Genomic DNA, 23,869 nt, shown 5'->3' with positions numbered 1-23,869 from the left:
ACAAATCCAAATCCGAAGTCTATATGATAGATTTCGGGTTTAGTGATTTAGGTTCAAAAAAAAAATCGGGTCGATTCGAATCTGAGTCCGAGTCCGAGTCCGTGGTCGAGCTCGAAATCCTCGGACCGAATACAGACTTGGGTCGGAATGACCGATTGACCCCTATTCGTAGTCCTAAAATGTAATCCTAAATTAAATTATTATATACCCATTGGACGTCGAATAATATATATGGGTATCAAAATTGATGGTATAATTGGGCCCATTAGTCAGCAGAGGCCTAAATGACCCATAGTTGTATTCCGTATCATAGAAAGCCCTGCTTAAATAAATATGATTCAATCTATTTTCTTTTTGGTTATGACGTTACACTACAATTACAATCTACTTTTTTTTGGCTATTTCGTCAAAAAAAAAGTTTCCCGCTCTTTTGCTTCTCAATCTCTTATTGCCCTCACTCTCGCAAATTTGATTTCGTTCGTGTTCTTCAGCAGAAAAAGAAAAAACAAAACAACTCCAGATTTCTCCGAGATTCTCTTGCATCGGTTCGATTTTCATTATTCCTTTTCGATTCAGATTTTAACTCGTGTGGCGCTTCGTAGTTGATCTCCATTTCTAGCGTTTCCGGGTTCCAATTTTGGCTTCTCTTCTTCACTTTCTAGGGTTTCTTTCGGGGTTTGGAATTCTGGGGAAGAAGAAGACGGAAGATGCACGTAAAGGAGATATGCTTGGAGGGTTTCAAATCCTACGCTACAAGGACGGTCGTGCCGGGTTTCGACCCGCATTTCAACGCCATTACGGGTCTAAACGGGTCGGGCAAGTCCAACATCCTCGATTCCATCTGCTTCGTTCTGGGTATCACCAATCTTCAGCAAGTTCGTGCTGCCAATCTACAGGAGCTCGTGTACAAGCAAGGACAAGCTGGGATTACCAAGGCAACTGTGTCGATTACCTTTGATAATTCCAACCGGACCAGAAGCCCTCTCGGGTACGAGGATAGTCCGGAGATTACCGTGACTAGACAAGTAAGTCCTCTCCTTCCTTCTTTTGTTCTATATCTGCGGGTTGTCTTTCAATTTCAATAGCTTCTGAAATAGTTGCTTGTAGCTGCGGAACATAAAGAGACTAGGGATGCTCGCTTTTGATATAAATTCACAAGTTTATCAGAATTCTGGAATGTAATCCAGGAACTGCGAGTTTCTTGGTTGAAAATTAGGGTTCTGTATGTATGAGTATGACATTGGCCTTTGAGCGTGAAAGACATGATCTTTGTGATGAAAAAGATATCTGCTTGTAAGTTGTAGGGGAATGCAATGCAGATGCCCACATGTTAGCCTTATTGTTATGCTATAAGAGTAATGCGAAAACATTCTGTTGTTGCATTTCTACTTAGAAGTATTTGCTCATGGAGATTTAAATCCTTTATGCCTTGGTTTTAAAGATAGTAGTTGGTGGGCGGAACAAGTATTTGATCAACGGAAAGCTTGCACAACCAAGTCAAGTTCAGAACCTTTTCCACTCGGTGCAACTCAATGTCAATAACCCTCACTTTCTCATCATGCAAGGGCGTATCACCAAAGTCTTAAACATGAAACCTCCAGAGATCCTATCGATGCTTGAAGAGGCTGCTGGAACAAGAATGTATGAAACTAAGAAAGAGGCTGCGCTGAAAACGCTTGAAAAGAAGCAAACCAAGGTTGATGAGATAAATAAGCTTCTAGACTATGAAATATTGCCGGCTTTGGAGAAGTTGAAGAAAGAAAAGACACAGTACATGCAATGGGCTAGTGGTAATGCTGAATTAGACAGGCTTAAGAGGTTTTGTATTGCTTTTGAGTATGTTCAAGCAGTGAAGACTAAAGCCACCGCAGTTCATGGAGTCGAACAAATGAAGGCAAAAATTGTTAATATTGATGAGGAATCAGAAAAGACGCAGGCCAAAATTCAGGATCTGGAGAAACAAATAAAAGCCTTGACTCAGGCAAAGGAAGCCAGCATGGGTGGAGAAGTAAAAGCCTTGTCTGAGAATGTAGATTCACTGTCTCAAGAATTGACTCGTGAATTATCGAAACTTAATAATAAGGAGGACACCCTCCAGGGTGAACAAGAGAATGCTGAAAAGGTTAATTAACTGTTATTACCTCCTCGTGTAGACATGTTTTTTTCCCATGTTTCATAATCGTTGCAGTTCTCTCAGTTATTTCTGTCCTCTAGACCTCAGTTCTCGGTTTTTCCAGATCGTTCATAATATAGAAGATTTGAAGAAATCGCTTGAAGAGAAAACCTCTGCTTTGAAGAAGTCCGAAGAAGGAGCAGCTGATCTAAAACAAAGAGTCCAGGAACTTTCCACCACATTGGAAGATTGTGAAAAAGAACATCAGGTAGTATCACCACAGCACATTTTTTCTGTTTCTCTCCATATTATCTTGTTCGTCTTTCCTTTATATCGAGTTTATGTTCTTGGAAATTAGGGTGTACTTGCTGGGAAGAGTAGCGGTCACGACGAGAAATGCCTTGAAGATCAATTGCGTGATGCAAAAGTTGCTGTTGGGACAGCTGAGACAGAGTTGAAGCAGCTGACGACCAAAATTGGCCACTGTGAGAAGGAGCTAAAAGAAAAGAAATCTCAGTTAATGTCCAAACGTGAAGAAGCAGCGTCAGTGGAGAATGAACTTAATGCAAGAAAAAAAGATTTAGAAAGTGTAAAAGAGTCACTAGAATCTCTTTCATACAAAGAAGGTCAAATGGAAGCTTTGGAAAAGGTTGGTATGTTTACTTTAGACATTTATCATCTACTGCTTTCACAAAGTATGCATCTCTGATGAGATATTACTTTAGGAACAAGCATCTGAGCGTGGAATTGTGCAAAAGCTGAAAGATAAAGTGCGTGATCTTTCAGCTCAATTAGCAAATGTTAATTTTACATACCGCGATCCAGTGAAGAACTTTGATCGGTCAAAGGTGAAAGGTGTGGTTGCAAAACTGATAAAGGTAAAAGATAGATCCACAATGACAGCCTTAGAGGTAAGCAAATCCTGCTATCATTATTAATTGTCAAATGGTTTCCATTCTCTCAGGTGGTTTTTGTTTCTTATTTCTCAGGTAACTGCTGGTGGGAAATTGTTTAATGTTGTTGTGGACACAGAAGATACAGGAAAGCAGCTCCTTCAAAAGGGTGATCTCCGGAGAAGAGTTACAATTATACCCCTCAGTAAAATTCAATCCCACCTTGTTCCCCCGAGAGTGCAGCAAGCTGCTGTTAGATTGGTTTGTGGCTCCTGCTTTTGCCATTCCCAAATGGCGACTTCTAATTTCTTGCTGAGTTTCAACTGATTTTGCAGGTCGGAAAAGAGAACACAGAATTGGCACTTTCTTTAGTTGGTTATGGCGAGGAATTAAAGGTAGGTTGACTGCTTATCTGTTAGTTTATTTAGTGTTTCAATAATATCACAGTATGCTTATCTCTTAGCGACTTGGGTATTTTAAAATTCAATCCTTATGGTTTGAATGAATGACCAAAAGAGAAAACAAAATTCTGAAAAAGATGAATCGAGCAGGCTCCTCGTCGGTATACTCAAAACCGAGAGGGAATATCCTTCGATTTCGCAGCGGAATGAAAAACACAAGGTTCTTTAGACCTTATGCTCTGATACCATGAAGATTTCTATATAATTTGGATTGTTTGTGACCATAGAAACAAAGAGAATGAAGTGAAAATGGGACTAAGTCCCTTGTTATTATGATATAAAATTCTGCTCGTAAACATACATATTTATACAAGAGGAGAAACTAACCAACGGCTAGTATGAGAGACAAAACTAGAAAGAATATAATCAAGACATTAAAAGGACGCAACGGCTAGTAACAAAGAAAGAAAGTGAAGATATTTGAGTGCTTGATTGGATGAATTTGATGTAGATATCTAGGAGATATGACTCATTGAATGTGGCTGAATATTCTTCCTTCTTTGGTGGATCCATTGGTCGTTGACATGATTGGACAATTAACCAAGATACTTCAGGTGGCATGTGACATTTTCTTCTCGTCAATGCACTAAGGAATCTTGGCCAACTATAGAATATTTGTTCATCATATGTCCATGCTTTCGTTCGTCCGAGTTTGTGATTCATAATGATTTGATCTTCAACAATAAGTGCCTGATTCAAGCTTATTATTCTGGTTACAGATGGACTAACGATCTCTAACCATTCCCCTTTAAATTTATTTCTGCTTCTTTTGCAGAGTGCCATGGAATACGTTTTTGGTTCCACTTTCGTTTGCAAAACGACTGATGCAGCAAAGGAGGTAAGTACTTTCTGGGCATCAGAGTTTCGTTATGTTAGTGGAGTGACTTCAGCTCTTATGTACTGTGATGGCAACTTAGGTTTACGACTCTGTATTGCTGGAGAGTAATTGTATAACCTAGCTGTGCCTTCCTAGATATGAGAGTAATTGCCTGCAGCCGCTTCCTAGTTGTGCCTCTGCTATATGGTAGTGATCTCTGATCAGAGTGAAAAAAAATGGAATGCACATTGAAATGTCAGATACCCTCTTTAGATTGACAAAATATATCGGGATATGTGAATAATTTTATTCTCATATCTAGGATTCAATTATCAACTCTATCGATGGTTTCTTGTAAAGGCAAAGCTATGAAATGCATTTTTGTGCACCTCTGATGATCTATGCTAAAATCTGATACTTTGTTGGATCATAAATTGTATACCAAACTTTTATTTTCTGCAAATAAATATTCATTTGTTGACAGTTATATGCAAAAGTATTAAATGAGTCTGATGAAGCTGTCTTTGATTTGTCCTTCAATGTACATTCTGCAGGTAGCTTTTAATCGGGAAGTTCGGACTCCGAGTGTCACTCTGGAAGGTGATATTTTTCAACCAAGTGGTCTTCTGACCGGTGGAAGTCGGAAGTACGTAATTCTTTCTTCAACCCACAGATCTTTGTGTGTCACTCATACTTTTGGAGTTCTTATTCATATGGTTCAGCACTGCCAACAAAAAGCCTAACAGCATTTTGCTGGTATTGTATTCCATGGTCGTAGGGGCGGAGGTGATCTATTAAGGCAACTTCATGATCTTGCAGAGGCTGAGTCAAAACTACAAATGCACCAGAAGAGGTTGTCTGAGATTGAAGCAAGGGTAAATTCTTCAATATTTGGTATATTGTTACATATTTCACAAATACTAGGGAGTTGCATAAAGCCCTAGAGCTACGCATATTCATTCGGGTTAGATCCAACTTAGAGAGGTGGTACACACTTGATTGTTGCTTATGAAGGAACATAAAATTTCAATTCTCAGCTTTTGGAATAACATTATAGTTTGTCTCATATTTAGAGCAGATCTTGATGTTTTCGAAATCATGTTCATGCATAGTTTTGGCCATTGCCGATCCATGTGAAGCAAAGCTTTAGATAGTGCTATCTCATTGTAGTTAAAACTTATGCTGATCTTTTAGGATCCTTTGATTATCTTTATATATCCTTTCTAAGGCCATCAAGAGGGTAAAACTGTCTGCTTGCTCTACTTCAGGTTGCCCCAGTTCATATTAAAATTGAAATTGAGTTTTCAAGTTAAAACCTAAACTGTTGGTTTATATTGCCATTGCAGATCAAGGAGCTTCAACCCCTTCAGAAGAAGTTCATGGACATCAAAGCACAGTTGGAGCTAAAAACATACGATTTGTCTCTTTTTCTTAAAAGGGCTGAACAGAATGAGCATCACAAGGTTACCTCTGTTGTCTATCTACTGCTTTCAAGCTAAAAGTTCCTTGCTTCTGTTTTCCTTCTCTAGGTGCTAACTGCTAAGAACACAATTTTAATCTTTCTGGTCTACTGCTCGTATATTTAGCTTGGTGAAGCAGTGAAGAAGCTCGAGGAAGAGCTGGAAGAAGCAAAATCCCAAGTCAAGGATAAGGAGGTTCTTTACATAAAGTGGGTTGATACTGTCTCCACGCTGGAGAAATCCATCAAGGATCATGACAAGAACAGAGAGGGAAGACTCAAGGACTTGGAAAAGAAGATTAAGACCATCAAGACTCAGATGCAGGCTTCTTCAAAAGATCTAAAGGTGTTCGGGATCTTTCAGTCATATACTTTTCCCTCTACATTTGAACTTCTTGAATCCTTTTTCTTTTTACTTTTCCTTCTCTTCTCTGTTCTTGGGACTAAGGCGATGTTGTTGTTGTTGTATTCGGATTTCTCAGCCTGTTTGAGAAACTGCCTCATTCTCTTGAATTTGTGGTAAAGCTGACATTTCCAAATTTGCTTCATAACTTTTGCTGCATGTTTTTTCTTGCACCTAGGGTCATGAAAATGAACAAGAGAAGCTTGTAATGGAGCAGGAAGCAGTGAAGAAGGAACAATCATCTACAGAGAGTCAGCTAGCTTCATTAAGGACTCAAATTAGCACTTTGGCTTCAGAAATAGACGAGCAGCGAGCAAAGGTGTCTATTTTTCGACTTTTGCTGAGTTCTGTGGAAGATTTGTTATCCTAATGTAATTCTCCTGCAGGTCGAAGCCATACAGAAGAATCACGACCAGGCTCAGGCTGAGCTCAAGTTGATACATGCGAAGATGAAGGAATGTGATACGCAGATAAGTGATCTAGTTGCAGACCAGGAAAAGTCTCTGCAGAAACTTGGTGACATGAAGCTTGAGAGAAAGAAGTTGGAAAATGAGGTATTCCCTCTGTCTCATTTTCTTACGGCTTCCATTTGCGGGAACTTACAAAGCTTGTTTACTTCATCAATACCCACCATGAACGGTGTCAATCTTTTGAAACTACGTAATATTTTTCCATCAGTATCCCAATTCAAAATGACTTTTGGGTTATTTTTGTTCTTTTATCTGTTGAACTAGAAGATGAGTGACAGATAGTAGTAGTTCCTCAAGTTAGAAGGGATGGGGAGTGGCCCGACTGGGTAGAATTGTATTGAATGGGAAGAGTTTCTGCTAACTCTGCCATGACCGAAAACCAGAAAGTAGTATACTTTATTTATTCATGAATTGAGTTCTATGAAAGTTTTCTAAAACTTTTGCATGTCAAGGTAATGCATATTCGCCAAGGTAATATATTGTTTTCGAAATCTTGTACAGGTTGTAAGGATGGAGATGGAGCAAAATGATTGCTCTGTTAAAGTAGACAAACTGATTGAAAAGCATACATGGATAACATCTGAAAAGCAGCTTTTTGGAAGAACAGGGACTGACTACGATTTTGCATCATGTGATCCTTATAAAGCAAGAGAAGAACTTGAGAGACTCCAGGGTGAACAATCAGGGTAATTCACTTCAAATTCTTATGACTGATACCTTGATACTCTCATGGGTGATGGCCTAAGACCAAGATCAATGTGCTACAAACTCTTTTTTTCTCTTGTGCTAACTGGTGAGATTTTTTTCCCATCTCATGAAGTCTTGAAAAAAGGGTAAACAAGAAGGTCATGGCAATGTTCGAAAAAGCAGAGGATGAGTACAATGCTTTGATGTCCAAGAAAAACATAATTGAGGTCTGCTATGCTACTCTTGGTCTTGACGACACGTTTCAATGCCTTGACAAACATTAAATCATGGCCATCTTTGTTTTCTCTAGAATGACAAATCCAAAATCAAGAAAGTGATTGAAGAGCTAGACGAGAAGAAAAAGGAAACACTGAAAGTTACATGGGTTAAAGTTAACCAGTGAGTTGCTTTCTGTTCCTGCCTCTTAAACCCAGGATGTTAGTTGATTTTCCTCCAAAAAATATTTAATGGTATTTGAATTTCTTTGATCTTTTCCTCAAGTGATTTTGGATCCATCTTTTCAACTCTACTACCTGGCACCACGGCAAAGTTAGATCCTCCGGAAGGCGGCACTTTCCTTGATGGTCTTGAGGTCCGTGTTGCTTTCGGGGGTGTTTGGAAACAGTCTTTGTCTGAACTGAGTGGAGGGCAAAGATCTCTTCTTGCTCTCTCCTTAATCTTGGCATTGCTTCTCTTCAAGCCAGCTCCTCTTTACATATTAGATGAGGTAACCTTCTATTTTTCTCTTGCCAGGATTCCGGATACCAAATCCTTCTAATGATTTGGATATTCATGATCACGATTGGTTAGACTACATTTCCATATGGAACCGTGATAAAGTAAGAGATTTCTTTGTTTTTTGGATTTCCCAGGTTGATGCAGCTCTTGATCTCAGCCACACACAGAACATAGGAAGAATGATAAAAGCTCATTTCCCCCATTCCCAGGTCAGAGAATTTCTGGGTTTCTGAACTTTCTCTTCTTGTTTTGTGATATTCTCCTACTGAATTTAATCAAAACACGACAGTTTAAAGAATCACGAAATACTAGAAATGTCCATAACTAAAAAAAACTCAAGCTTACTCATCCATTTGCCTCGAACATAACCTTACTGGACTCGTATCTTACAGTTCATCGTGGTCTCACTGAAAGAAGGAATGTTCAACAATGCCAATGTTCTTTTCCGAACAAAGTTTGTGGATGGAGTATCAACAGTCCAGAGGACGGTAACAAGGCAGGACAGATGATCCTCGTCAGATGTAAGATGAAGTCTGTCTTTTTCCGGTAATCTTTCCACACTAAAAGTTATCTGTTAGGCCTACGTGAGTAATATGATTGGATCAAAGCCAATGTTTGGTTGGTTGCCATTGTCTATATCTAACCGGAGAGCGAAAGCTCTTAGGTTGTTTGTTGCAAATTCCTGTGTAGTGTGTGTTAAGTTATTCTGTGATAATCTGTATAATTTTATACCCCTGGATTATTGGGTTCAATTCTAAACCGGCATCCTCGGTTTGGTTAAAACGAGGATATCTAATGCTAATAGAAGCCGATTAGTATCAAAACCGGCACTCTCTTTTGTAATGGGGCATGACATGCCATTGTCACAGATTTATGACTATTGATAAGTTTACAAGAAAGCAATTGATTAGCAGCAAAATGATGCTTGATACAATAGGATTACCATCTTGATCAATCATAGTTCCTATGTACATCAAACAGCTTTAAAATGTTTCTTTCATGGCGCTACAACGGTCCAATTCCAATATCATGCTAAAAAAAAAAATTCAAGAAACGTAAAGAAAAAGGGCTTGTGTCTGTCATCAGCCCCTGAATGTCTGGATGATGGTGGAGTGCCATGGGTCAGACAAGTGCTGCAACAGGTTCTCGAACGGCCCTTTCCCCGTCACGTTGTGTTGAACCACAAACCCTAAGAACGCCAACATCGCCAACCTCCCTGTCTCACCCATTTACGTAATTTTATTAATGTATATACGTTTAGCCTCTAATACCATAAGAATAGAATATATCTATATATATATATCTATATGTATCTATTAATATAATGTATATGTTATCCATGTAACGTTACAGCATATTTATAACCTAGGTTAAACTTGAAACATACGTACCGTTAGCGAGCTCCTTCTCCTTGGCCTCGAGGGTCGGGGCGAAGTTAAGAGGGTTGAAAATGCCGCCGGGGTAACCTACTTCGTTAGGAGGCAGCCTGTATTGCTTGAAGATCGGATCTTGATTCACGCTTCCCGGATTCTTTATGTCCTGCCACCTCCTTATCTCCACGTAATGGAACAATATAAACTCTATCACGAACAACGTGGACGACGACGCGAAATATTCCTCTTTTCCCGCGTCGTACCACTCGGGAGCATTTATGATTCCTGTCCGAAAACGTTTTCAGAATGTTCCATTCAATATAAGTGTATGTATATGTGTGGTTCGTATGAGAATATGAAACGGGTCACTCACCGATTTTGGTGAAGACCTCGGGGAGAAGCATTCCGGCCACGCCGAGCATGGCCCACCGGCCATTGACGAGCTCTGCTTGGACGAACCATTTCAGATTCTCCGGATCCTCCGCTAGACCCAGAGGGTCAAACCCGTTGTCACCCGCAAGGCTGGTTTTATATTAAGAACCGTGAGATTTTTTGGTTAGCTGTAATGGTACCCGGTTTAATCCGGTCTAACACCGAGTTAACCGATTGGTTAAGTGAGTGCTTTCTTCTTCTTTTCATTTTTGTTCAATACATTTTGGGTCTGTGTATAATGTATGTAGATTATACCTGCCGTTGAGGTAAGCTGGAGAGGCCAAACCGGGCAACCATTCCCCTTTCTTTGCTTCAACTTTATACGATGCCGTTCTGGTGGAAGAACCGACCGGTTTAACCAACAGTTCCCGGTTCAATTTACCTGACGAACCCGTGAGGAATCTCGGTTTCGATCCGCATGGTCGGAAAACCGCCGCCGAGGCTTGTGTTGTGACCGTCGCCATTGTCTCTTGACACAACCCGACCCGACCCGGTTTAGGTGAGATGAAATTGCAAATAAAGATTTGTGTAAGAGAATGTGTGAAAGCTATTATGAGCTTTGTAGTTATTCGCGTTGATATTTTGCAGGTTTGTGGTTGTGGTCGAGTGATTTAGAATCCACCGTTCGATTTGATGACGTTGTAGATTGGACGGCTGAGATTCGTTTGAGGGGTCCGGTTAAGCCAATGAGAGAGATCGGGGCTTATCGGTTTATCTTGGTGGCGCGAATCGGGAGGATGTCTTCCTTCTTTGAGATTGGTTTAAGTTAGATATTGCGGGGCCCTTTGTTACGCCACGTGTCAATCTCTTATCGATTAAATATTGTGGATCAGAAATTCCAAGGAGAAATCCATTGAGATCTTTTATGGAGAAATAATGCTGTTTTGCAATAAGCATAGCATCAAATTCCAAAACAATAAAAATAAATTTAAGATCACATCATCAGAAATTGATGCGCAATGAAACAGAGCATCCGACATATTTATTTATTCTATGGTACAAAAATTTAGATATAAAACGAGACAACTTTACCATGCCTGCTTCGATTTTTAAATGTCAAATCCATACACAATACAAAAGGATATTATATCTCTGTTTTATTTGCCATATTATTGTGCTTGGATTCTTTCCTCAACATTATATGTGCATTATTATTATTATTAGAGAAAATATTATATAGATACCTAATTTTTCAAAATGTATCAAATAAAGGCTTTTAACTTATAATTTAACAATATAATACTTCAAATATTAAAATGTATCAAATTAACCACAGAGTGGAGATGAGGTATTCACATAGCTTTCCTCCGGTCCCGGGATTATTCTGGGCCTCGCCCCAAGATATCCAGTTACCCAAAAAAAAAATTCTGTATCAAAATTTCTAAAATTGAGAAAAATTTTCAATCAAGATCCAAATCGATTTAGACATTTTTGAACACATATATCAGATGTGAATTACTATCAATTTTATTTTCCATTATTATCATCATCATCAGCGATGAAGGAACCCAAAAACTAGAGAACCCATTATGTATGGGCCATAACGGGCCCAATAATAAGTCCCAGTCATATGCAAAAGGGCAAACTAGGGTCCAAATTTCGAAACAGTCGAAATCAGAGTGTATGCCATCTTGAATCTCATTGATGGGCCTCATCGTAATTTGTAAATTCCATTTGATCCAAATGGGCTCAGCCCAATAAAGGATATTGTCAGAACAGAATCCAATTATCCAATCAGAATTCGTCCTTTTTTCTTTCTCTTTTTTTGTCCATTTTTAATTTTAAAATAAATGTCGATAAGCCAATCTTTTTTTTAACGTTCAAAAATGAGACCCGGGAAAGATCCGACAAGACGAAGAACCCAGACCTCGTCGTCTTCCCCACCAAGGACCCGACCCGGTTTCCCTTCGGGCTCGCCCGACCGGGCCAGCGGTGGAGCTCGCGCTGGCAAGCTTACTCCTTCGGCCACTCTGCTCGATCGCGAATTAGTTTTTCCTGTCGGAGACGAGAGGGTTGCCGGGTCGGTTTACGAAGACCCGGATCCGAATCCGAGGAGCTTCCCTTACAGCGTGAAGCAGCAGTGTTGGGACAAGGCGGAGAAGGTCAAAGGAAGAGATCCCGAGCGGTGGCGGAGAGATGCGCTGGGGAATATCCTTTTTCGGAAGCTCGTTGGTTGTCCGGGATGTTTGTGCCATGATTACGATCACATTATCCCCTATTCCAAGGTAATTTCTTTTAATTAACTGTTCCTCCTTTTGCCATTTCTGTGTCCGAATTCTCAGTCTCGAGTGTTTTGACCCATGAATTAGGGTTTTGGGTTCTTCTGGAATTTCTTGAATTCTCCCAGGCAGTCTCGTTCAGGGATTTCCTTGTGATCTAAAATAAAATGGCTGGAAAATGTAAAATTGACGTGGGGGGCACAACCGGTTAAGGTTTCAGAGTCATAAATGACATGACTTGCTATGAGATTGACTGATAAGTAAGTTGATGAACAGGAAGAGGTAATTTGGCTGCATAGTGTCTTCCTCTCAGGGATAGGGTTCCTAGTGGTAGAATGTCTAACAAACAAGGTCTGAAGGACAGCCCAATTGATTCACTTCTGCTATTCAACATTTTCAGTTGATCTTCACTCTGTAGTCTGTAGTAGTAGCGGCACAAATTGGAGGTTTCCTACATGGTTTACCTTAATCTCCAAACCCAAGAACCACAGCTAGAAACTTTCATAGAGAAACGCCCGTCGGGGTTGCCGCTTCGGCTTGTATTGTTGTGGCTATCGAGAGATTTACCCATGTCGGTGTCATGCCGTGGTAACTTTCTATGGATGAAGTATCCATGTCAGTGTCTACATGCTCTGAACAATAATACCTTTTGTTGCTTTCAATCAACTGTCCTCATCAAAGGTTAATTTCCAATCTACAATCTTTTCAAATCAACATTGCTTCTACTGGAAGTGAAATCTCTTCTCTAAAGACGAATATATATGTTTGGTCTCATCATAAAATGTATATGAGGAAAATCCAGAGGATGATATGGCATCTTCGATCATGTTCTGTGCGTTTACGTTTGCACGAGTCCATTTAGCCATTTCTGTTCATTTTCCAAAATATCTGAGAATTTTTTTCCCAAACTTTTAGGGGGGAAAGAGCACGCTGGAAAACTGTCAGGTTCTGCAGGTGCGTAAGCTTCTCTTCTCTTGTTTCCGAAGATGCAGAAATTACAGTTGCCCATCTTCTTGTTCTTCCTTTCCAGATTTGTCTATTGCTACTGATTTTTATTAGAGTATTTATGCTTGGCCGTCATCTTCTGATCCATCGCCTCTTGCAACTTTTGATCGTCGGACAGTTCATTCTGCATTTGTCTTTCGTCGCACAACACGTGCTTAATCTTTTCATGCAGGTTCCTGCTTTGATTTAGTCTTCTAAAGCTTCATATTTTGCCACAAAACTTTTGAAAAATTAAAATATCGGGTAAAGCCAAGCACAGGCCTCATCAGGATCTGGACTTTGTAAAAGACTTACAAATCCTGTCTTTGTTTTTATCTTTTGGATATTTCATTAACCATTGGTTCAAGACATTAGTGAATTTACTTCACATATGATTGTTAATTGCAATTCCAACTCCGGGCCTTTCCTAAGTTGACATCTTTATCTTCTGGACCGACTACTCGGAAAGATGGAAATCTGGGGGTACTCTAATGATCTCTACTACATAGTATACAGTGGCATTTTCCTTCTTTAGATCAATGGCGAAAAAATGTTGGCGGGTAGCATTTGATTAAGGTTTGTTTCCCTCTTGTTGCAGGCAAGGGTAAACCGATCAAAGGGCAACAGAACCGATATCTCTCGGGCTGATCTCATTCAGAGGAGCTCATACTGCCGCGTTTCGGGTATTTGTCCAGAATCTCGCCATTTATCGCCCGGACACTCACTTTGATCTCTCTGTTGAGTCGTGTTTCACGTGGGGAATTTTCTGCAGGTCGTGATATGGATCTCATTGAATTGACGGCCTATGGGAACGTACGGCATGCAGCGGATTCCGGTGGCTGCAGAATTCAATGATCAGAGTTAGATTCCCACTTCAGAACCGCCCTTCAGGTATTTGTTTTTTTTAATATTTTCTTTGTAATTCCTCTGAAGATACATTTGTCGAAATCAAACGAAGAGCGTATAGATTTCTCCTACATTATTGTATGCATATGTGCCCTGGCGATATCTATTCGTTTGCTTTAAACTTTACTGAATAGGATTTGATGATATATACACACACATATACATATGTGAATATCAAATTGGCCAATGAACATGATGTATATTATTCATTAACGTTAAAAAATTAAGAAAAAACATTAAAATATGCCCAAAACCCAACCTTTGTGTGAAAATACAAACTTTAAAATATGCAGAAAATGAAAAATAAAAATAAAAACATGGGCTTTTCGAAAGGTTGGGTTTTGAGAAGTTTTGACTTAATGTTTTTCAGTTTTTTAAAGAAAAATCCCCATCATATTTGAGCCGCCCATTGACTTATTACATCGAGTCTCCTTTTCATCTGTTTAAAGACGCTTTTGACCTCAGCAACTGCTCTCTCTCTCTCTCTTTATTCGTGAAATATTAAATTATATTTTATTATATCAATTCAGAAAAAAACATTTAGTGGTTGAGAGAGATGGTATAGATTCCACCACAACCGACCAGCCTTATCCAAATTTTAGTTACTTGTAAATGGATATAATAATAACTCATGTGTTTGCACATTTTAAAATATGGTATTAATATTAGATTATTCAATATACAAATCATCCATCTTTATATTTCTGTAAAAAATGTCGTAGAGAAATGAAGCTTATATTTTTTTTATATATATTTCCATGTTGCACACGAGACGTGTCTCAAACTGAAAGTGCTACAGATGGCATACACGTGGCCCAATCGCAACAAAGCACTTCTCCTCGTGGAATTCTGATTAAGATTTCATCTACTTTGCTTTTCTTTTTCTTTTTATAAATTGTCGGATTGTTAAGGTTGTCTTTTTCTTTTGATTTTACTGTTAACCTTTTCCTTTTTCTCCACTTTTTATCTCCACTTTTACTCTCTCTCTCTCTCTCTCTCTCTCTCTCTCTCTCTCTCTCTCTTAGATATAAAGGATGTTTTTCTTTATGTTGTGGTTTGACCCAAATCCACCAAGGCTTTGTTTTTTAATAAATTAATTAATCAGTCCACTAACGTTTTGTCTTTTTTGTTTTATTTTTTAAGTTAAATCAAAGTTTTTAAAGGTCATCCCGAAATTTGGAATTTCTTTTAAAAATATTAAAAAAAATAACTTCATTTGGTTGAAAATATAATCCATCTAAAATAACTAACAAATCTTCCATTTGTATGTGAATAAGTACGACAACATTGCACCTATAAAACTTTATGAAACTAATAATAGGATTTGATTTTTACCTGCAGTACAAACTGTAATTTATTTTTGTTTCTTGTAATCCAAATACTTAGTCCAAGGAGGGTCCAAATGATTAGCCTCTTCCCGGGTACAAACTGATTCTTCTTCTTCCTTTTTTTGGGCCAAAATACAAATTTTAATATATGAAAAAAAAGGTCTATACACGAAAATGATTCATTTATATGGAGTGTACAGAAAATTAATAAACAAATTACTAATAATATTATTTATTCACGAGTCAACAAACAAAATCAGATGTTTGATTAAAAAATCGGGATGGGTGTTTGGTAAGAAAATAAATTTTCGTAAGACTCTTATTTCTTTACACCCATACTTCGTTGTGTGTGTGTATATCAACTATGAGTTGTAAAATTTTGGTTTAGGTTTTATCGATTAATTATGATATATATATATATAGCTTATGAAATGACTAAACATTGTTGATTCTATAATATTTCTACTGTAAATATAGGAAGTGAGTTGACTCTTTAAGTGTAAAAAACAGTGAATTATGGGGAGTCTTCCACCCCAATTGTTGATGACAAGTCTCATCGTATTGAGGTTGTGGGTTCGAAACTCGGGTATGTAAATTTTCATAAACCGGTCAGTTTTGACTGGTTTTTCTGCTCTGCATGACTTGCCGACTGTTACGCAGAGTCGGGGTTTACTGTAGCGATACCGATTACTCGGTCTGAAAGCTGTGGGATGATGCAGGATCTGGTTGGCAATGTGGCGGGTTCCCACCATTATAAAAAAAAAATAAACTAGCAGAGGATCATCATCATCATCTTTTAGTGACATAACATGCATATGGCAAGGTGTATATATATATGTATATGTATGTAAGGGTCAGCATTTGTGGCGCGTTGACTCTGAATTCCAATGATACTTGATTAGTGTTGATTTTACTTTGATCGACAAAAGTCAAACACCAACAAGTGTCTGCATTAATTACTTTGCAGTTAACCCTTCTTCATTGCCTTTTCATCATTGTGCGTGCACATACATATATATCTCGATACATGTATATATGCGTCTATTTGTGGAGAGAGAGAGGATAATTCATGGCCAATGTTGAAAAGATTGATAGAAATTTAATATGTGGATGATGGGTCAAAGTGGTTGAAGGGCATTGAGTCAATGATGTGTATTTTCACTTTTCAATTTTTTTTGTTACAGATTAAAAAAAGGAATTAAAGAATATTCGCGAGTGTCCATGTGATATACTTCTGCTTCAAGGAAAAGAAAACAAGAGTATTTGTATCTTAAGATAAAACATTATTATATGATTTTATGTGGTCACCAAAAAGAAGATAAACTAAACAATTTATTATGGTCAGTCCAAAAATAATCAATGCCCTTAAAAGTTCAAGCAAATGAAAAAGCAAAAAAAAAAATGAAAGAAAGAAAGAAGAAAGTTTGGCATCCAACGGGCAGTTCCGCCTCGCCTAATTTTAATTAGCAAAAAAACCCTTAAAAATCCTCAAATTTGCAATAGGGTGAAAAACTAATTTCTGAATTTGCAATGTATCTATTTATTTTCGAATTTAAAAAATTAGATACGATAATTCCTAAACTTGTTTAAAAATATCATAATTGTTCTTATAATAAATTTGATCAAAATAATATGTTGAACAATTCTATATGATGCATGAATTGTCAAGACTCGTTAGATTTTAATGTCATGTATGTAGAACGGGTTTAATAGACACATAAAAGTAACAATTTTGAGGATACTTACGGGTTCATTGATAGTGTTTCCAGTCGTCGCATCTCTTTCTTGAACAATGTTATTCTCACTGAAAAATCTAGGATGAACTACATCTAACCCCGACGGCGGTTATTTTGATACCAAACGCTCTTGTTTCGGTGGAGAAACTATCGATCTGGATCTAGAGCTCGAAAACTGGCAATGATGGTAATTATTTCGATCTCCGTCATTATCCCAAATCTTTCGGTGAACTGAAATTTTCACTATTACGAACCGGTTTTGTTAAACCGTGTCTATTAAACTTAGTTTTGTATACATGGTATAAAAATCTGATGTGTCTTAACAATTCACGTACAACATAGGATTGTTCAACACATTATTTTAGTCAAAAGTATTGTTAAGACGATTATGATATTTTTAAACAAATTTAAAAATTATCGTATTCGATTTTTCAAATTTGGTAATAAATAGGAATATATGCAAGTTCAAGAATTAGTTTTCCACTATATAAGTTTTGGGAATTTTTATGGGTTTTTTCTAAATATATATTCTCCATCGGAATATTTGCGTCTCCCAAATTTAAGAGAGACAATGAAGGAATTTGTTTGTGGTGATTAGGCGTCTAACTATTTCAATCGCATACATATATATATATATATATATATAGTTCTGTCTGGCATATAATATAGTTTATTTTTGGACATATATTATATTTTGATTTGCGATATTAATAAATATCACATTACTAACATTCAAAATAATAGATTTCAACAAAAGAAACAAAAAACAACGACCACTTCTCACATATCATATGCTTAATTTATAAATTAGTAGGAAAAAAACATGAAAACAAACAAAGAGATTAAAAAGAAAAATGGCATTACTAGGGTAGGGATGGAAAAAGCCAAAAGGTAATGAGAATATATATTGTATATCCTATATTAGGAAGTAGTTATTATACGCGATTGTATTTTTCTAATTTCTAGCTAGGGTTAGTTTCTCTAATGCTGTATATAACCATGCGTTTATGCTTAATGAAAGGCAAGCCACTTTATCAGAATTCTTCAACTCGGTTTGTGTCATGGTATCAGAGCCATCGCCACTACCGCCGTTGTAATTTTCCGACGAAATGTCCACCGAAAACACTCATCTCGAACCAAACACGACATCTCTTCCGACCAATGAACCGATCCACCCCACGAATTCCACCTCGACAATGAATGGACGCGACACTGTTTCTGCCATACGACGAACGATATCACCATACGACCTCACGCCGAGTGATAACCCCGGGTTGATTTTGCCTCAACCATTACTCCGTGGCGACAATTATGATGAATGGGCGATCAATCTCCGTCAAGCACTCAAATCTCGGAAGAAATTTGGGTTCGTTGACGGCACAATTTCCCAACCCGATGACGGTTCCGTGGATTTCGAAGACTGGGATACAAACAATGCTCTCATTGTTTCGTGGATTAAGAACTCCCTTGAGCCGCAACTTCGATCCGAAGTCGTTCACCGTGAGTTCGCCACCGATCTGTGGGCGTACTTAAATCGCAGATTTGGGAAGACAACCGCTCCTCGTCTTCTCAAAATCAGAAGTGAACTTGCCAACTGCCGACAACACAGAATGACCATTGAAGCATATTTTTGAAAACTCACAAAGTTGTGGGATGACTTAGCAAACTTTCGATCTCTGAAAGTTTGTAAATGCGGGCGATGTTCTTGCGACATCGTGGCTATACTCAAACGAGAACGGAATGAAGATCGATTATATGAATTCCTCATTGGTCTGGATGACACACGGTATAGCACCGTACGATCGAATCTGTTGTCCCGATAGATTCTACCAACACTTGAAGAAGCATACAACACGATCGTCCAAGAGGAGGATACTCATCGCGTCTCTCAAGCCCCTGCTGACAACTTAGATGTGACGGCATTCGCTATCCGATCTGAACAGAAACCTCGACCAAAATCTTCCGACAAAGATGTTTCCGTCATATGCTCGAATTGTGGCTGAAATGGTCATGTCGCCGACAGTTGCTTCAAACTCATCGGTTTTCCGGAATGGTGGGGCGACAGACCAAGAAACAGAGCTAGTCGGGTAGACGCCAACCGGCACTAGTGAATCATGGAGATCGCGGATGCCCTTCCATTGCTCGTGCCAACGCAACGACTATCATTGCCAACACCGCCATGGTTTCTAATCCGCCTCCTCTCAAAGCTGCTGATAAACAGCTGGTCTCAAGAATCACTGAAGAGCAATGGCGATCGTTGATGGTTGTACTCAATGTCAACAACGTCGGCAATTCCGAAACGATGACTGGTAAGATCCCTGCAATATCTTGGATTTTGGATTCAAGCTGCTCTCACCATATGACAGGTGAAAAATCTGCTTTGTCTAATTTACCTGCCATGTCGCCATGCTCTGTTATCTTACCCGACAATCGTCTGTCTCGGTTGAATTCGACTCGGTTTTTCTCGATCATGGTCTTCAGCTGTCCCGCGTGTTCTATGTTCCTGGATTGCATTGCAGTTTGATATCGATCTCACAACTCTTGGCTGGCTGTGAATGCTTTGTGACATTTGCTCACAACTTCTGCCTAATTCAGGACCGCATTTCCAAGACGCCGATTGGAGCGGGTGAACTCAAAGCGGGGCTTTATTATTTCCGACGACCAGCGAATTTGGCAGCAACGACGGTGACAAATTCTCCATCTATGACATTATGGCATCAACGGTTGGGGCACCCGTCACCCAAAGTTCTTGCCAAAATTCCGAGTTTTGATTTTTCCAATATTGATGTTATTGAGAATAAGCAGTGCTATGTGTGTTTGCCCGCGAAACAGACGAGGGATTCATTTCCGTTAAGCGTCAACAAAAGTTCTGCACTTTTTGATTTAATCCACTGTGATATCCGGGGACCATATCGCGAACCGTCTTCCTCGGGTGCCCGGTATTTTTTGACGATTGTTGATGATTTCTCTCGAGGGACTTGGATTTATTTGCTCAAAGGAAAGCAAGAAACCTCCGTGCATCTCCGAAACTTTATAGTTCTTATCGAACAACAGTTCAACATACAGGTTCGCAGATTGCGATCCGATAATGGTTCGGAATTTATTGTCCTTCGGAAATACTTTGCTGAAATTGGCATCATTCATGAAACATCTTGTGTAGGGACACCACAACAAAATGGTCGAGTGGAACGCAAGCATCGTCACATTTTAAATGTTTCTCGTGCTTTGATGTTTCAAGCGAATATGCCAATTAAATTCTGGGGAGAGAGTGTGCTTACCGCCGCCTATTTGATAAATCGGACTCCGTCATCGGTTCTCGCTGGTCGAAACCCCGTATGAGCTCATTGTGGGACACCTCCGCGTTATGAGCATATTCGGACATTTAGCAGTCTTTGTTTTGTACATAACCAGAACCGTTACGGCGAAAAATTTGCTGCAAGAGGATTTCGGTCAGTTTTTGTAGGATATCCTTCGGGAACGAAAGGTTGGCGAGTCTACAATCTAGAAACGCATCAGTTTCAGATTTCTCGTGATGTTATTAATGGAAAGAAATATCTTTAGATATCTCCTATAATAATTCTTGCATGATACTCTCCTCCAATCTTGTTGATTAGTTCATAGATTACAGCTCTCTCTCGACTGTATATAATGATGTATTACATTCTTCAATAACATAAGGAAATACATTCCAAAACCTAAGATTGTTTTATGGTATCAGAGCCTCTAAACTCTCTTGCCGTCTAACAATTTTTTTCCCGATCACACGATCCCTCTCACCTTGCTGACGATGTCTGCTGACAATGGCAACTCCGACGGCTCGACCCTACCCACAGATCCGATGACAACCGCTGCAAACACCAACACTCTTCCCTCACCGTTGGTTAACATCAATGTTACCAATGTCACAAAACTTTCGGCCACAAATTACTTAACCTGGAGCCTTCAAATACGCTCTCATCTCCAGGGCTACGACTTGCAAGATTCCTTGATCCTGCGTGTGATATCCATCCCACCATCACTGAGGATAATGTGGTCAAATCCAATCCAGAATATTCAACCTGGTTTCGTCAAGATCACCTCATTTTCTCAGCACTTCTCGGATCCATCAACGTTTCGTGTCAAGCACTCATTGCTCGTGCCGAAACCACAAGTGCAGCATGGACCACGCTAGCCTCTACATATGGACGCTCCTCTCGTGGACACACCAAGCAAATTAAGGACAGCATGTGCCGATTTACCAAGGGCAACAAGAGCATTGATGACTATATGCACTTCTTTAAGGTCAAGGGTGATGAACTAGCATTACTTGGTAATCCCCTTGACCATGAGGATCTTATTGATCTCGTCTTGTCTGGTTTGGGGGAAGAATTCAAGCCCGTCGTTGATGCCATCAATGCTTGTGATATGCCCATTTCTTTTATCGAGCTCCATGAGAGGTTACTCAACCATGAGTCCATCATCATTAGCTCCGACTCGACACCACCGATTCTTCCTATCACGGCTCACAACACTCAATCGCGGAACTCTGGCTCGACCGCACGTTCAACCTGACAGAATCCGGTTCCATCGCGTACGCCATCTGACTCTTCACAGCCACGCAACCGCAAACCCTCCGGGTATCAAGGAAAATGCTAGTTGTGTGGCACGTTTGGTCATAGTGCTAAACGTTGTCACCTTCTTCCTCCCGGTGCTGTCTCCCACAACAACTTCGGTACTCCTTGGCAAGCTCGGGCCAATCATACAGCAGTTGCCCATTCTGGTCAATCTCCGACATGGCTTTTGGACTCTGGCGCTTCACACCACATCACCTCTGACTTGGCAAATCTCTCTCTTCATTCTCCTTACTCCGGTGGTGAAGATGTCGAGTTAGGAGACGGGTCGAATCATACTATATCTCACACGGGTTCTATGTTCTTTCCCTCAACATCTCGCCCCTTATCTCTCACTAATGTTTTATTTGTACCCTCTCTTCGAAAGAACCTTATATCTATCCATCAATTATGCATCACTAATAAGGTTTCGGTGGAATTTTTCCCGTTGTATTTTCAGGTAAAGGATCTCGTGACGGGGGCACAAATAACAACCGACTACCTTAAAGATGGTGTTAATGAGTGGCCCTCGATTCCGTCTTCCCCTTCCGTTTCATCTCCTCAAGTTCTTTCCACAATAAAAACAACTCTCCTTGATTGGCATTCTCGGTTAGGGCATCCGTCTTCCGATGTTCTCCATCGTGTCATTCAAGAATTTTCTCTTCCCTTGTTGTCTTCATCTTCTAAGTCTTTGTTATGTGAACCATGTTCCATCAATAAGAGTCATAAGTTGCCTTTCTCTACTTCAACAATTCACTCGACTCGACCCCTCGAAATTGTTTTCTCGGATGTATGGACTTCCCCCGTTACATCCTTTGATGGCCTAAAATACTATGTCATTTTCGTAGACCACTATACACGTTATACACGGTTCTACCCTTTAAACCGAAAGTCTCAAGTCCTAGACATCTTCCCTCGATTTAAAGCCCTTATAGAAAACCATTTTTCTACAAAAATCCAAGCACTTTATTCTGACAACGGCGGAGAGTACATTGCCCTCCGGTTGTTCCTTTCGTCTCATGGTATTACACATCTCACGACTCCCCCTCATACACCCGAGCATAATGGAATCTCGGAGAGAAAGCATCGGCATATCATGGAAATCGATTTAGCTCTTCTCTCCAAAGCCTCCATGCCGCTCACATATTGGTCCTTTTCTTTCGCTACAGCCGTTTATTTAATTAATCGGCTCCCGACCAAAACACTTGACCACAAATCCCCTTATCAACTCCTCGCCGAATTATACCAAGCTCCGCACCTTCGGTTGCCTTTGCTTCCCTTGGTTGCGTCCGTACTCACAACATAAACTCGATCCTCGATCCTCACCGTGTGTGTTTGTTGGTTATTCTCTAACGCAAAGGGTGTTCTTGTGTTTAAATCCACTAACGTCCCGAGTATGTTTAGTTATTTTCTGCGAAAGCACATTTCCCTTTCACCCTGACGTCGGAACATCTTTGTCATCTCCTCCTTCTGCACCGACATCTTCCCTTCTGTTATTTTACGGCAGCGACGAGGATTTTCCTGCAAACCCAGTTGTGCATCGGGCACCGGAGCTCTCTGTGTCAGCGCCACCAACCGTCGTTACTCCAACCGCGGCTACATCGGCCTCCCCTGTTGCGTCGGGTTATCATGATGTGCGCCAAGCTGAACAGTCCGTTACTTCTCCCGACAGCCCTCCACATTTCGAAGACAACATAACACGTCTTGATGAAGCTCCGACGGCACCTGACCAACCGATCCTTGGGAGAGGCCTACGCCGCAAGTTTCAGAATGTCCAGCTTCGAGATTTTGTCACCAATCACATGCAGTTTTCGAACTGCGGCATTGCTGGCTCCTCAGACAAAGGTACTCTCTGCCCTCTCGACGAGTACCTCTCCTATGCTAAAATTTCTCCTCCGCATATGGCTTTCCTGACCGCAGTTGGTACTGAGACGGAACCTCGTACGTACCACGAGACTGCTCAGGATCCTTGTTGGTGCGACGCAATGAACGACGAATTGTCTACACTCGAGAAGAATCATACATGGACTTTGGAACCGTTACCACCGACAAAGAAAGCCATAGGGTGCAAATGGATTTTTCGTATAAAATATAAGTCCGATGGTTCCATTGAACGATGGAAAGCACGGTTGGTTATACTCGGGAATAATCAGAAGGAAGTCATCGATTACGACAAGACATTTGCCTCAGTAGCCAAAATGGTTACGATAAGGATTTTTCTTGCGGTTGCTGCGGCACGCTCATGGGATGTTCATCAAATG

The 23,869-nt window shown here is 39.8% G+C and overlaps 3 protein-coding genes across 7 annotated transcripts; 2 read left to right on the top strand and 1 right to left on the bottom strand.

Moving 5' to 3' along the window:
* The first annotated feature begins 404 nt into the window (after window positions 1-404).
* LOC104818260 (structural maintenance of chromosomes protein 2-1-like) lies at window positions 405-9,086 on the top strand. 3 transcript variants are annotated; one of them, XM_010547764.2, is made up of 21 exons: window positions 405-545; window positions 663-1,025; window positions 1,442-2,122; window positions 2,238-2,381; window positions 2,472-2,762; window positions 2,839-3,024; window positions 3,103-3,267; window positions 3,342-3,401; window positions 4,243-4,305; window positions 4,839-4,930; window positions 5,063-5,159; window positions 5,631-5,747; window positions 5,871-6,089; window positions 6,325-6,465; window positions 6,533-6,700; window positions 7,118-7,302; window positions 7,437-7,530; window positions 7,614-7,702; window positions 7,805-8,030; window positions 8,176-8,250; window positions 8,434-9,086. In XM_010547764.2, the coding sequence occupies exons 2-21, from the start codon at window positions 708-710 to the stop codon at window positions 8,548-8,550; spliced, it is 3,528 nt and encodes a 1,175-aa protein (XP_010546066.1). In that variant the 5' UTR covers window positions 405-545; window positions 663-707; the 3' UTR covers window positions 8,551-9,086. The 3 variants fall into 3 exon arrangements, with proteins under 3 accessions (XP_010546066.1, XP_010546067.1, XP_010546065.1); XM_010547765.2 differs by having other exon boundaries at window positions 405-1,025; window positions 2,839-2,991; XM_010547763.2 differs by having other exon boundaries at window positions 405-1,025.
* Window positions 8,949-10,379, bottom strand: LOC104818262 (chlorophyll a-b binding protein 4, chloroplastic-like). The gene is made up of 4 exons (XM_010547766.1): window positions 10,102-10,379; window positions 9,788-9,936; window positions 9,433-9,699; window positions 8,949-9,257 (listed from the first exon to the last, which is right to left on the bottom strand). The coding sequence occupies exons 1-4, from the start codon at window positions 10,308-10,310 to the stop codon at window positions 9,124-9,126; spliced, it is 759 nt and encodes a 252-aa protein (XP_010546068.1). The 5' UTR covers window positions 10,311-10,379; the 3' UTR covers window positions 8,949-9,123.
* Window positions 10,380-11,646: 1,267 nt separating this feature from the next.
* LOC104818259 lies at window positions 11,647-14,896 on the top strand. Of its 3 annotated transcripts, XM_010547761.2 has the most exons (6): window positions 11,647-12,071; window positions 12,981-13,019; window positions 13,482-13,532; window positions 13,648-13,732; window positions 13,822-13,940; window positions 14,755-14,896. In XM_010547761.2, exons 1-5 carry the CDS (start codon window positions 11,673-11,675, stop codon window positions 13,902-13,904), a joined length of 657 nt encoding a protein of 218 aa, XP_010546063.1. In that variant the 5' UTR covers window positions 11,647-11,672; the 3' UTR covers window positions 13,905-13,940; window positions 14,755-14,896. The 3 variants fall into 3 exon arrangements, with proteins under 3 accessions (XP_010546063.1, XP_010546062.1, XP_010546064.1); XM_010547760.1 differs by lacking the exon at window positions 14,755-14,896 and having other exon boundaries at window positions 13,822-14,081; XM_010547762.1 differs by lacking the exons at window positions 13,482-13,532; window positions 14,755-14,896 and having other exon boundaries at window positions 13,822-14,081.
* Window positions 14,897-23,869: the final 8,973 nt, after the last annotated feature.

Source organism: Tarenaya hassleriana, unplaced genomic scaffold (assembly GCF_000463585.1).
Source record: "Tarenaya hassleriana unplaced genomic scaffold, ASM46358v1 Cleome29, whole genome shotgun sequence".
Taxonomy (NCBI): domain Eukaryota; kingdom Viridiplantae; phylum Streptophyta; class Magnoliopsida; order Brassicales; family Cleomaceae; genus Tarenaya; species Tarenaya hassleriana.
The sequence above is the reverse complement of the archived record's forward strand: the minus strand, read 5'-3'. Positions and strand labels throughout refer to the sequence as shown.

Bases quoted from the DNA above. Each gene is read 5' to 3' on its own strand.
- LOC104818260 (XM_010547764.2), top strand. From the start codon at position 708: ATGCACGTAAAGGAGATATGCTTGGAGGGTTTCAAATCCTACGCTACA. The intron at 1,026-1,441 runs GTAAGTCCTCTC...TTGGTTTTAAAG, and splicing joins AGATTACCGTGACTAGACAA to ATAGTAGTTGGTGGGCGGAA. The intron at 3,025-3,102 runs GTAAGCAAATCC...CTTATTTCTCAG, and splicing joins CCACAATGACAGCCTTAGAG to GTAACTGCTGGTGGGAAATT.
- LOC104818262 (XM_010547766.1), bottom strand. From the start codon at position 10,310: ATGGCGACGGTCACAACACAAGCCTCGGCGGCGGTTTTCCGACCATGC. The intron at 9,937-10,101 runs GTATAATCTACA...ATATAAAACCAG, and splicing joins CCAGCTTACCTCAACGGCAG to CCTTGCGGGTGACAACGGGT. The intron at 9,258-9,432 runs GTACGTATGTTT...TGGGTGAGACAG, and splicing joins GGAGAAGGAGCTCGCTAACG to GGAGGTTGGCGATGTTGGCG.
- LOC104818259 (XM_010547761.2), top strand. From the start codon at position 11,673: ATGAGACCCGGGAAAGATCCGACAAGACGAAGAACCCAGACCTCGTCG. The intron at 13,020-13,481 runs GTGCGTAAGCTT...GCCTTTCCTAAG, and splicing joins AAAACTGTCAGGTTCTGCAG to TTGACATCTTTATCTTCTGG. The intron at 13,733-13,821 runs GTATTTGTCCAG...AATTTTCTGCAG, and splicing joins CTCATACTGCCGCGTTTCGG to GTCGTGATATGGATCTCATT.